The sequence below is a fragment of the Embiotoca jacksoni genome, unplaced genomic scaffold, assembly GCF_022577435.1.
Source record: "Embiotoca jacksoni isolate LCO1_2020_lvr unplaced genomic scaffold, fEmbJac1.0.p SCAF_2, whole genome shotgun sequence".
Classification (NCBI taxonomy): Eukaryota; Metazoa; Chordata; class Actinopteri; family Embiotocidae; genus Embiotoca; species Embiotoca jacksoni.
Window position 1 is genome coordinate 18,061,719 of NW_027185340.1, and position 13,924 is coordinate 18,075,642.

General features: G+C 41.3%; 1 protein-coding gene across 5 annotated transcripts in view; it reads left to right on the forward strand.

The window, feature by feature from the left end:
• The window catches only part of gulp1a (GULP PTB domain containing engulfment adaptor 1a), an 82,982-nt gene that overhangs the window by 67,103 nt on the left and 1,955 nt on the right, over window positions 1-13,924 (forward strand). For 4 of the 5 annotated variants that reach the window (XM_069154848.1, XM_069154847.1, XM_069154846.1 and 1 more), the window contains 8 exons: window positions 3,485-3,556; window positions 7,225-7,323; window positions 7,445-7,582; window positions 7,723-7,839; window positions 9,307-9,393; window positions 10,146-10,376; window positions 10,578-10,716; window positions 11,668-11,762. In XM_069154848.1, coding sequence (XP_069010949.1) covers window positions 3,485-3,556; window positions 7,225-7,323; window positions 7,445-7,582; window positions 7,723-7,839; window positions 9,307-9,393; window positions 10,146-10,376; window positions 10,578-10,716; window positions 11,668-11,762 — 978 coding nt within the window. The remainder of the gene's footprint in view (window positions 1-3,484; window positions 3,557-7,224; window positions 7,324-7,444; window positions 7,583-7,722; window positions 7,840-9,306; window positions 9,394-10,145; window positions 10,377-10,577; window positions 10,717-11,667; window positions 11,763-13,924) is intronic. The other variant, XM_069154850.1, reaches the window with a different exon arrangement.

Here is a 13,924-nt window from a genome sequence, read left to right on the forward strand (position 1 = left end):
ATTAGAGCAGAGAGGGATTTCTCTTTTACCCTAAAAAAAAAAAAAGGAATTTTATTTTCCCATCGATTCAACAAGGTCACAAAACCATCTGTCCGCAATCATTTTTATTTGATGTCACTAGAAAGCAGTTTACTCCTTCAATCTCAAAGGTTTGAATCGAGGCTCTCTCGACCTTAAACCTGGAGATAAAATATAATTTGTGAGGCAACAGTATTGGAAATCAGAGTTGGAGCTGTTAATAAGAACATTGCAGTTGGGTTTTCTCTGTTTTCTTGCTTTTTTCTTGTAATTTATTCTGATTATTTTATTTACATGATTATTCTTCTGATTATTTTCCCATGTAATCAAACAATTGTTGTTAATACAGTGAAATAGGCTCATTATAATTTGTCTGAGCCCAAAGTGACACTCTAAGATTGTTCATTTTTCAGACCAGCAGTGCAAAACCATAAAATATTAAATTGTTGCAAATCTCTACAGTAGGAGGTTGAAAGTTTGGCATGAGTGCTTATTTTTTTTTTTACTGAAATGATTACTTGATTATTAAAGTTGTTAGTTGCTGATTAATTTTATGACAATCAGTCAACACATTATTAAGCTCTAAATGTTTTATTTTACATATTCATGTTTACAGATATTTCCCGGAAAGTTCTTGTAAATACATTTAGCTAATTACTTTTAGTTAATTAATTTAACTAGAGTCCATAAACAGTTTGATTTATGGGAGACATTTCCTTAAAAGAACAGTTCAATTTTGAGTCAAACTTGTCAAAAGTCTAATGAAACACGTAAATGAATAAATCAAACTCCCCCTTCCATTAAATTTAAATTAGATTGTCTGGGTTGCTGCCGTTTTGTTTCACTGCTTCAATAAGTTGATTCATTGATCAGCTGATTGACAGACAAACTATTTTCACAACTTTTAGTTATTTTTCAAGCAAAAATGTCTACAACTCTCTGAAGTCAGCTTCTCAAATGTGACAATTTGCTGCTTTTTCTTTGTCATTTTCTGCAATAAACTGAATATCTTTATGCTTTAGACAGTTTGTTCAATTAAAAATGCTCATTTGATAAGAAATTCCCTTGAAATGTTGGAAAACATAACAAGCTTTCTTTTCTATTTCCCGAGAGACGAGAGACAAAACAATCGAGAAAATAATCCACAGATTAATCAATGAAAAGTACTGGAGCTTTGATTGATACTTAAGGTCCACATATGTATTAGGAACCTGCCAATACTTCTTCCAACCTACATTGCACAGTTTATATTACTGCAGTTATGTTGTCATCCTGTCACAACAACAGCCCGTATTTCTCAGTATTTTGCTCTGAATTTGATTATCTTTATGTTCTTATGAGTTGACAGCAAAAGCCCCAGTCAGCGTCTGTTTCGATGCTCGGCCACTTTTTTTTGGGCTCGGATCCAAAGTGCTATTGACTTGTTGGATGCGGAGAGGAGAAAACGTTGCGAGGTGAACTTCAGAGCTGCAGAGACCGCTGTCGCTGTCATCAACCATCGTCTCACATTCGGAAGTCTCTTAAATTAGACACAACGCAGACGCTGGCCTTTTATAAAGCTGAAGAAGAAAGAAAATCCCCCAAAAAGCGCTGCACAGACGGCGAGGTGAAAACTCTGCTCGTTGTGTCATTTCAATGAACTTTTCAGACCTGCCACAAGGTTGAAACCTGTGGGTGCGCGTTTTGACAGCAAGACTCCCCTTGGCGGGCGCGTGTGTGTGTGTGTGGGGGGGAGGCAGGGCAGGAGGAGTGGTTCGTTTGCAGATTGTGCGCCCCGGGTGATGGATGAGCCTCCGTGCTCTGTTCGCCTCGTGAAACCTCCCCAGTCGCAGCCCAGAACGCGCTGGTCAGGAACAAGTGCTTCCCCTTTTTTCTATTTCTGGGCATCTGTCAGCCGACAGTTGTGTAGGCATGACCGTTTGTGCGTGCGTGCGTGCGCGCGTGCGTGTGCGTGTGTGCGTGCGTGTGCGGAGTACATTTGTCACACCGCTGCACAGAATGCTGACACTTTCATATTAAGCCTCGATCTGTTTTTCTGGCACCGTTGATAAGCACCAGTTTGTCGGCGAGTGGAAGGAAGTTGAAGGATCCACGTTGCAGATTTAATTAGATGCAGCTCTCTTTATGTAATTTCTGTTAGACTTCAATTTTTGTTTTATTTATTTCTGGAATAAAATAAATCTCTGCTCTTAAAAACTAATGTTGGAAATCAGTGAATGCCCTAAGCGTCAGTGGGATAACAGCATCACCCCGACATTATTAAGGGGACAGCAGACAGCAGTCTGCAAAGCACACCCCGAGGTTAGATGGACATCAGCACAGCGAGGTCGTTGAGTGCTGCACTCGGATTTGACTGCGTTTTGGAGACAATCCACGTCTGTCTGAGCTGTTTGCTGCGTTCCACTGGGACACATTGTTATTTTGTTTTTGCCAACCTTTAAGGGGGCTGACACCAGTTGTTTATGAAGTCTGATATTGGAACAGGCTCCACACATTAAGCTCAGGAGGTGATGAAGTAGTGTGTGTGTGTGTGTGTGTGTGTGTGTGTGTGTGTGTGTGTGTGTGTGTGTGTGTGTGTGAGAGAGACAGAGACAGAGAGACTGGAACAATTACAAGTGCTGCTAACAGACGGAAAGAAAAAAAAAGAAGCTGGATGTTCATGCACAAAGGTTAATGGCTCCATCTGTTGGACAGCAGCAGAAGTGACTCCTGTGTGTGTGTGTGTGTGTGTGTGTGTGTGTGTGTGTGTGTGTGTGTGTGTGTGTGTGTGTGTGTGTGTGTGTGTGTGTGTGAACATGTAAAAGACATACATGTTGGTACATCAGTGCAAGTGCAAGATGACTAAGAAGAGGACGTATTCGTGCCTCTAGTCTGTTGACACACGTTATCTACATTTAATTATTAAATATTTAATATATTTACATTGAACTTAGAGTAACAAATACCTTTTAGTGGCTCAAATGTTAACTGTGATCAGAATACTAATGTACAAAGTTCAATCTTTATACTGGTAGAAAACGCTTCTTTATTCACACCAACCAAAATAAATTCCACCGTTTATGAAATACTACTTGGTCCAGTGTTTGTCCAATCAAAAGAACACTTCCAAATAACTCTTCCTATCATTGCTTTCTTGCTTTTCTTCGTGTAATTTACTGCACTAAACACTTACTTAGAAACCAGCATTTCCCCTCGGCAGATAACTTTGGCACAGACACGCAGCAGACAAATTATCGCGACTTTCAGTGACAGAAAAATGCACGAGCGACTGTATACTGAGCTGAAAACGGGAAGTAAACGAACAGTAGTTGCTGGACGCAACCGCAGTTCTATGAGTACCTTCGTACTTGGTTTCTTACTTTGTTTCCCGAGACGATGGTAGGGGAAGCACTGTATGCTCTGTATTGTCTTTATTGTGTGGCTATCACATCATAAATGCAAATCTTTTTTTCTGTTCTCTCTTCAGTTCCTTGGAAACACAGAAGTCGAAGCCCCGAAAGGCACCGAAGTCGTAAAGGACGCCGTCAGAAAGCTGAAGGTAAAGCCAGTCCTAGGAATAAGCTGCAGCCTAAAGGATAGGGAAAGTGTTCTCGAGTGACCAGATGGGATAAGGAAGGGAGGTACGGTGCGGGTCGGGTGGTGATGGGGGAGGGGGGTGGGGGGGAGTGAGTGACAAACCAACCCTCCCCTCCCTCGTCCGTTACCGGCAAGGTGCCCTTGGAGTTTTGCAGCTCCTGAGTGCAGGTGCCTGTAACTGCTGGATAAGCACAGCAGTTTGCTCGAATCAACCTTCCCCCGAGTGGATGTAAAGTTCAATAAAGCAAAATATTCATCTGCCAAGAAACCTGCAGTTTAGATCCCAAAGTGCAGTTTCCTCGTACTGTCAGAAATTAGAGACAAAAATCCACAGTTAGCTTTACTTCAACTCTCCGGTAAACACATAAGCGTGCAATGCCTGTACGGAAACAACGCATTAATTAAAGCTGCAGTAATCATATCTTGGTTTAAATAGGGTTTCAATTACTGCATACTGTATGTAACGTGAAAGGTACTTTCCTCAGAGGATTATCGCGAAACATTATGTTATTTTATTGTCCATTAGCTCATTGGGTTTTGTTTGTATTTTCTCTCTTGTGGTTGTAATTAAGGGTTGTAGCGACACAGTTAGCATCAAGCTCGTGAACATAATGGAGCATTTGGCAGCTTAAGAGCCAGATATTTCCCTCAGGAGACCAAAACAGTGTAATCTATTGGACTTACATTTGTCAGGTGGCCAAAGGAACACGGTCCAATGGATGCTAATGCTGAAATGTTGCACTAAGTCTTACTGTCGTTTGGTGTCTGGGCAGGTAGCTAATCATGGGCTGTTTCACAACTTGTCTGGAAATGACACCATTCAGAGCAGAGAGACCGAATCGAAAACATAAAACCAAAACAACGTGCTGAAAGACACTAAACATATAGAACTCAAATGGGGATTTTTTTTTTTTTTTCCCATTGGTTTGCCATAGTGAGTGACGTCTATCCCATTACACATACATCAATGCTTAATATAAACATATTGATTAGTGCAGTTTTAAGATTACCGTGCAACAAAAAACAACTTTAAGTTCTGCTCTCATACCAACGTCAGTGTTTGAGTTTTGCACCACAGACTTTATGTTTCATTCGTGTTTTTACGAGTCAATATTGGTTGTGTTTAACCAGGAAAGTACTCAGTGGGTCATTTTGGAGAAAAAAAAAATCACTGACAAGCGGCTTTATTTGTTTTTAGGTTTTACGGTTTAGGTCAGATTAACGACACCGTTCCACCAAACTCGCTCTGTGAATGGCAATTAACCGGACCTCCTTTCAGGACACGTAGTCCACAGCACTGCTGACATTTAACCAAACCTTTAAAAGCATGGGAACAGCCACCACCACCACCACCCAGGCGATCCCTCTTTCTCAGAGCCTCTCGGTAATGTGGCTTTGCTCGCTGCCTGCTGGCCTCCTCTCTGTCTTCTCCTGCCAAGAGTTGGATCTTTGAGGCCACTTTTAGGGGGAGGCTTGTTTTCCCAAACCCATACCTCTATTGTTACATTACATTTGATCTCCAAAGCCTGTTTTTGACTAAGGCTCCATGGTTACTCTCCCAGATACACTGGCAGTGAAGCCAAGCTGAGCTATGCTTCCATGTGCAGGGGAAAAAAAAAAAAAAAAAAAAAAAAGTGTTGCAGAACAAAGACTTGAGAGACAGCCATGAAAGCATATGTCTCTGGTTTAGGTCAAATCATGAAGTCTTCTATCAGTTACTCTGTAAATGTCTTTCTGCTTTTACTTGACTTCGATAAATCTCCCTGTAGCACACATTTATAGTTCTCTCTTCGGGTCTGGCCATGTTTGTGTCTGCAGGACCTGAAAATGAAATGTCTTCAAGTATGCAAGCATAACTTAAAGTTTATTCGACATATCAGTTTACTGTACTAATGTTAGAGACTGTGAAAGAATTGCAGAGTCACTGGCATTTTATCTGTCTCCATAAGTTTTCGCATTGGCAAATACAATAGCTGATACTACTTGAACATGTATTCCTATGTTTAGTAATGTGAAAATATATAGGTCCCATATTGCATGAATTCAGAATTTGTGTTTATTATAAAACACGTGCAAGTGTTTTGTAAATACTTTGTAAGTGTCAGAACGCTCAGTCCAAGGAGAAATGCGCACAGCCTGTATTTAGCAACTGTGTCGTTTGGACTTCCTTGAGTTTGTGATGTCATAAACTCGCGCTTATGTCATATATCCACTCTCCATATGGCCCACTGCCTGACTTTTTATGCAGAAGAAAACGCCCGGGCGGCCCTTCCACTGAGCTAGCAAGCTCCAAGACTAAAGAAAAGCTGTGATTTGTCTGTGTATGTGTCACTCAGAAAAGAGAGCCAATCAGAAGAGAGAGTCATTGATATCACTGCGTTTTAAAGACACGCACACAAAACAGTCTGTTCTTGGCGGAGCTGCAGGGTGAAGCTTAAGAGAGATGTCAAATTATGTTAAAATGTTTTGGGGTTTTTAAAACCACAAAAATGTCTTCTTACGGAGATCAAGACTGCAAACAAAGTACTTGAATTGATTTATAAGGTAACTTCCTACCAAGTGTAATGCAACAATAACACAAACCTAAATCATATTAGTATTCGTTGTGGCTACTCTTTACCTTTCAAACAACATCAGTTCTCCTCAGCACGCCTTGTCTCTGTTTAAAAGGTTGTTTGCTTCTGAGGAGCTTGGAGAACTTGCCACTGTTCAGGTTGTCTCAGAAGCTTCCGTCTCCTCACTTAAACTCAGACTGACTGGATGAAGATAAGATCTCGGGGATTTGTGGGGGTCAGACCGTGTGTCGCGGGACTCTTTTAGTTCTTTACGACTCTGGCGATAAGATCTGAGCTCGCTGTCACGCTGCAAAATGAATTTTTCTCAACGCCTCTGATGAATGAATGTAAACATCCGAAGTGCCTAAATCTTTTGCTCATTATTGGGTATTTATGTCAGAAATAATCCTCGTGCATCATCATCTTCCTAAACTGCCAGCAAGCGCTACCCTTTTGATTTCATTGGTTATTGATCGAAAGTCGCTGCCAAGTTTTTATAGTTTTTATAACACTTGGCAACAAAACTGTGAAAGACCTGAACGGTTTTTGGCAGAGTTCAAAAGAGGAATCTGCTAAGTGGATCACACATTTCATTTCTTCTGTACAACACGTAACCTTAATCATTACATTTCCCCAAGAAAATTCAAAGCTTTTTTTTCCCCAAGAACGCCTGCTGAGTGGGAGCTCTTTCGATTTTACCTTGAAGTTGTGCAAAATGCAACTTTTTTTTTTCTTTTTTAGAGCTGCACTGATAAAAATGTTTACATCAACAATAAACCAAATGACTCTTTTATACGAAAGTGTTTGGTCCTAAGGATTAATGCAAAGGGAATTATTTGCCAATTTAATATTCTCTCAGTTTTGCAGATTTGTAATTTAGCTCATTGTTTTGGATTTTACGGTTTTGTTCAGTCTCCCTGCAGTCATTAGCGATCATGTCCAGATGTTTTCCACGGGAAAGAAACAAAACAAAAACCTACTGATTAATCCACTTTACTCTGCCAGCAGACAGACAAAGATGGCGATTAGCTCGCGAAATATCAGCCGCGAGGTCTTTAATTTCTCCGATCTGCAGTTTCAGAGGCACATCAAGAAGTCGGAGGGACAGAAGACCCCCAAAGTGGAACTGCAGATCTCCATTTACGGCGTGAAGATACTCGATCCCAAGACGAAAGTGAGTCCAAAAGATTTGAATCGTGTTGTTGTGGCAGGTGCATTAATACTGCACTAGTTCTCGTGGCAACAGACAGCTTGCAGGCGGTAACTAATAAAAATGGATTGTGTTTGTTTTCCAGGACGTGCAGCATAACTGTCAGTTACACAGGATATCCTTCTGTGCCGATGACAAGACGGATAAAAGGATTTTTACTTTCATCTGCAAAGACTCGGAGTCCAACAAACACCTCTGCTACGTGTTCGACAGTGAAAAATGTGTACGTGTCTTCTGCTTTGACATTTGATTATTCGTCATCGTTGTGTAAATATGGTAGTCTATGTCGTTTAACCTCCGGTGATCGGGTCAAATGTGAACGACAGCTACACTGAGAGTCTCTGTTTCTTCTTTGTGCCTCAGGCGGAAGAGATAACTCTAACCATCGGTCAGGCCTTCGACTTGGCCTACAAGAAGTTCTTGGAGTCCGGAGGCAAAGACGTGGAAACCAGGAAACAGATCGGGAGCCTACAGAAAAGAGTACGTCTCGCGTACTGCCGACTCGGCTCGTTCGCTCTCCAGAGTTTTAATTTGAAAACTTGGTGCCACCACCGCCACGTTGACACATCGATGTTTTCGTTCATTAATGCAGCGCTCGTTTTCTATTGATTGTTTCAAATCATCCAGTGTGGACAATTAAGCTGTGTTGATAAAAATGCCAGTAATGAATATTAATGAGGGAAAGCTCTGTTGTTACCGATGCCAGTCTGTAATTGAATTATTGTACACCCTGCTGAAAAACGGAGAGCCGTTCCGCTGATTTCTCTTTAAAAGGTGATTTATGAAGACATTCGTAATAAATTTGACCAAATGGGTGACGGGAAGTGTTTCGGCTTCATTTGTAGTCGTTTCTAAAGTGTTGCTTCAGAAAACGTCCATTTAGTGTTTCAGCTACTTCGGAAAAGTTACGCGGTTCTTTTTAAGTTAAACTAAAATTAAACCATGATTGGCTTTGAGAACGACAATCTTTACAAACAGACTGGAAATAGTTTGACAAAGCAAGCCCGTATTATTGTTTATCTTCGAGCTTTGTTCAGAGCTTTCAATCACATCTCATGGTCATCACAATTGTTCCATTGCTTTTTCCACATTTTGTTATGTTGCAGCCTTATTCTAAAATGGATTAAATTCATTTTTTTTCCCTCAAAATTCTACACACAACACCCCATAATGATAACATGGAAAAAGTTGTTTTGAAATTTTTACAAATCTATTAAAAAATAAATAAAAGTGGAAAAAGTGAAGCGCTGTGAATACTTTCCGGATGCACTGTGTTCTTACAGATTACTTAGGATATTGTTGTTGTTGTTGTTGTTGTTATTTGTATTCAGTCCCACACTCATTCCTGAGTGTTTAATCTGTGGTTGAAATGAGTCCCTAAAAAACTCAGATCTGAGTATTGTTTGCTAAAAGGATCCAGCCGTTTCAGGAAATTACTTTTATTTGAATTTAATTGTTCTTGAAGATGTTCAGTAAGTCTTTTGTTTGAACTAATGGATTGCAGGCTGAGAATAATGTGCAGAAGGAGGGAAGTCAAATCGTTTCATGGGTGTTGTTGACATCAATAGGCTCGTATTCAAAAGTGATATTGAACTTTGATGAGGGGGATTTGTGGGAGATTATGGTGTGTACCAGGAGACGGTGGTTTTGGTTCAGTTGTGTTTGTGCCTGTAATATCTTTGTGTGAGCTGACTGTCGCTAACGGCGCTTCTTATCCTTACATTTTTTTCAGCGTTGCAATAAAGTACCTTAATTTGTCAGTTGTTTTTTTTATATATATATATAATTTAACGCTGTCAGAAAATAAATGTTATTTGCAATTTTAACTTGATTCCATGTCATTATAAGCTTAGAAATATACATTTAGTGTGCTGTAAAAGCTTTTTTTGTTGTTTTTGTTCATAATTTTATGCTCTTTTTTTTGTGTGTGTGTGCGTGTTTTTGCAGATTCAAGAGCTGGAAACAGAAAACTCCGAGCTAAAGAAACAACTTCAGGAGCTCGAAGAACAGCTGATGATCGCTCATGTGCCGCCAGTAAGAACAGACTGCACCGACACATATCGCGCACGCTCAGCGTAACGTACTCAATTTGAACGCGTTAAAGTGAATCTGTGAACTGTAATACAGCCAATGAGTGTGGAAGTCGGTGACCTGACTCAATGATATTGGCTGCAGTAATCACCCAAAGTTAGCGAATATTAGCCACCAAATGCTGCCGTTAATCCAGACCGAAGCCGGAACAGCTGAGTGAACAAAGGTGTGTTTAAGAGCTCATGAACTTTATATTTTAAAGGTTGTGTGATTCCGTTTTTATTTACCTGCAGCATCTACACACAAATTATAAACTGCGTACCGATGTAAAATGATGATAATCTGCGATTGGCAGTGTTCTGAATCAGCAACAACCTCCACTGGCTTTTAATTGCAAAAGTTGACTAAATTTAAAGTTGGAGGTGTTTCGAGTATTTGTGGGGACAGCTGGGTCGGGCCGATGCTGCCTCTGTGATTAAATGCACGGCCCCTCAGCCTTCAGTTTGGACCGACCGGGCCTACCAGGGAGCCCGGCGGCGAGGGGGGAGTCTGAACTGTGTCTGAAGCGAAGCAATTACACACCTGATTGGTCTGATGAGGAATGCGATAGGTCGGCCATCTAATTGGGGCGAATGCCAAGCACTCGTGACAGCCCGCTGCAAATGCAATTACCCGCACCTTTTGCCACTCCGCAGGCTCTGAATAATATTTTCCCCCTCTCTGCTCGTTTCTCTGTCTGCGATTCTCTTTCTCAGCCGCTGCACATAAACGCGGCTAACGAAGCGTACATGCTGCAGAGGCCCTCCTCTCTCTTCTGGTGTCACAGCATCACGTCGCTCTCCTGTCTGGAAATCTCCTCCGTCACGCTCACTCCCATGAGCTCGCCGGAGTCCAACTTGTCCTCCGGGCTACTAACTCCTCCGCCTGCCAAACCCGCTCCCCTTCCTTCTAAAGCTCCCGAGGGATGCAGCATCCCGCGGCCTCGCGTAAACACCCTACGCTTTCTTCTTTTTCCTGTGTCTCTGTCGCCGTCCCTGAAGCCGTGTTACTTCCTGCCTCTGTCTCTATTCTGCTTCTTCTTCTTCTTCTTCTGCTTCTTGCTTTTTGGTGCAAAAATAGTCGTGTAGTTTGTGAACATCCGGGTCTCTTGAGGGCGACGTTAACCATCTCCACCGCTTTGTATGCAGGCGGGGAGCATCTCCATGAAGCCCCAGTCCACAGATGTCTTCGACATGGTTCCCTTCTCCCCTGGGACACCGCTGGTGCCCACGCTGGCCAGTAACGGCTGCCCGCCACCTCCACCGACCACATTACCACCAGATATAAGTGAGCGAACAACTTTGAACACCTTTATTTGGCTTATTAAAGATTTATTTTACAGAATGAAGGGTAGCTGCTGTTAACAAATAAATGTGTCCCTTGTTTAAATATTCGTAGTATACTGCTAGGGACGAGCGAGTGCTATTATCTGCATCTGGTAAACCAACTAAATTATCTGTGTTCGTCTTCGGAGGGGCGGGGCTTAATCTGGAAGTGGGCAGGAACTAACCGGAAGTGGTTTATATTAGCCTGAAACAGCCAGCAGTGTCATCTCCCATCGGTTTGGAAACGGCCGTTATGAAGCCTCGAGTTTAGATTTTGGCCGGCGCCATCTTCGTCAGATCGAAGTGGTTAGGAGCAGGAAGTGACCATATTTTGACGAGCTGGGGAGCATTGGAAACCCGGCGATACTACGCCCCGCCCACCGATGATTGATAACAACACGGCTTTTTGAAGCTTATTTTCTAATTAACAACGGGAATAATTTCAGACGGACCTCCAGAAAACTAAGAATCAAGGAGTGACTTTAGCTAACAAAAACTGAAATAACTCTTCCGGTCTAAGGAAGTGGCTGTTCTGGGAAGTTGTTCTTTAAAGCCTGAAATTGATATGGATTGATTTGCAATTGCTAAATGTATTATTTATTTGAAAATCATTTACAAAACAACCCCAAAATTGAGCTTCAGAGCAATGTTTTTCATCACAACAGTAAGAAAACGACATATTTATGATTGTTGAGCTTCAGTGAGAGATATATATATATAAATTAAAATATGAATGTACCTAACTTTGTATTCTGTTCAGCAACTAATGTGTGCGTCGTGCTCGTCAAAACGACAATATTCGTACCGGATACTCGCACAGTACTCGTCTCATCCCTGTATACTGCACAGCAGACGTTCAATCCCTGTTTCCCCGTCTCTGGCTGTGATGTTTATCTGCTGTCTGTGTTTGTAGGGAAAGATCTGTTCGGCGCTGAGCCATTTGATCCGTTCACCTGCGGGTCAGCTGACTTCCCTCCAGATATTCAGTCAAAGCTGGATGAGATGCAGGTGAGCTCCTGTCTGCCTGTCTGTCTGTCTGCCTGTCTGTCCGTCCGTCCGACCCCCTTCTTCTTGTTTACTCCGCAGCGAGGCTGATTAAACTCTCCGGTCTCCTGTTTGTTTTCTACCGGTACCAATACTTTGAAGATTGAAGATTTCCACTTGTTTATATGAATGAAGGCTTCGTGTATGTCGAGCGATGCCTCACGACGAACTCCGTTCGGTTCTCTAACAGATCATCATTCCACCGCCGTGGATGTTTTGGTCGTTAATTGGCCTTTTGCCGACTCTAACTGAGCTCCGGTCCGCTGTTTATTCAAATCAATACTGTTGAAATAGATCAAGATGTGACGGATCGTTTCGAGCACAAAGGCTTCCTCAGTGATGGATAAGATTAATTTCTTTATTTCCATTTGTCGGGGACATGAAACCACTTATGCATTCATGAAGAACCGCATTAACAAACAAATCTTTTGTGTATCAAACAGCTCCGACCTCATTTTCCATCAGCGTTCAGTGAAAACGTCTTCATATCTCAAAGGAAGGATTTTTCCTTTAACTGTATTTGGGGTTTGGTGGCGCAATAAACGAACAGCTGAGTTTTACATTGTGTCCAGAAATATTAGTAATGATACAAAAAGATGATTGCGACTTATCAAAAGCAACAGTAGCCCTCTGTGTAAGAAGAATAACTTCATCCGTATTTTATTGCTTTTATTAGAGACACCGTGGCTCAGTGGTTCTCAAACTGTGGGCGGGGGTCTCCCTGAGGGGTCATCGCAAACGAGGGCAGGAATAATGAAAGGAACTAGTTGTGGATCGTTTCATTCAACAGGTCGGAACGAATAATCAATAATGGTTTTACACAAGCGACGCTATAATGTATACGAAAAGAAGTCACATTTTAACGGTTGATACTCAAAGGTCAAAGTTGAAATCAGGAAAGTATGACAAATCTCAAACTTGTGTAACAAAGTTCTTGATGAGATGACTTGAATTCCTTGTAAAAGGTCAAGAGATACAAAAGTGTAGAAGGCTGACATGGATACCAACCCTCCTCATTTTCTGGCAAACTACAAAAACACTTTGTCTCTGGAGAATTTTAACTCGTCTCTTTAAAAGGCTGAATTAAGGAATTTAAGTGAACATCTGCATTCAACTCGTCATTTCAAGTCACAGGATTCGAAAGCTTCTGAAAATTGTCTGAAAATGTAAAAACACAACAATTCTTAGCGTCAGGTGATTTTGAACTCACAAAAACAAAATTAGGAATATTATGACAATAGATCCTTTACACTGAACCTTAAACTGATTTAAAATAAATAAAAAAATATTATTCAGTATGATTTAAATGAATACAACTTGCATATTTTATTCACTTAATTCCAATATGACGCGTTACAGCTTCCACATTCCTCATTATTGTTAATAGATGAGACTCGCAAGTTTGTTGACGTGGTGGTTGAGGAGTGTTTATTTTTTCTGCTTCCAATGAGGAACAGTTTGAGAACCACTGCTGCAGTTGTCACCAGTAGTTTATACCAGCAATCAGTCCTTCTGGGTCATAAAGCCACAACATTTTTAGAGACCGTTTGATTGAAAACATCATCGTGAAATGCAGCTGCAGCATTTACGATTCTGCTTTTAGAAATACCTGTTGAGCTTCAGGCAGGCTGCTGCCAGTAGGAGGCAGCGTCGCTCTGACAAACGTCTCCTCTGCTTCCTCTCCTCAGTTACTAACAGCTGAATGTCTCTTGTCCTTTCCCACTTGTAGCGGCAGAGATGGTTCGTACTCTTTGTGCTCTGTCTGTGCTGTGACTTGCCGGCATGGCGGTGTTTTTATTTTTTGTATTTTTGTTTTTTTGTCCTGCATGCTTCGAATGCTGCTGCACGTTTGTAAAATCCACCGGGCTGTCGAGTCATTAATTATCATATATTTATTTATCATCTTGTCTCCGAGCTCTTTTATGGGCAATAACTTCTTAACTAATGTGAGCAAACACGCTTTTTTATGGTCTAAAATGTTTATTTGACTTGTTGTATCGGGTAATGTTTCATTATTGGGTTGTAATTACTTGAATAATTGTCTCCAAATCTGTTTCTGCTATCGGGACAAATATCAAATCACGATTTATAACAGATCATAACAAAATCATTCGGACACATTTACA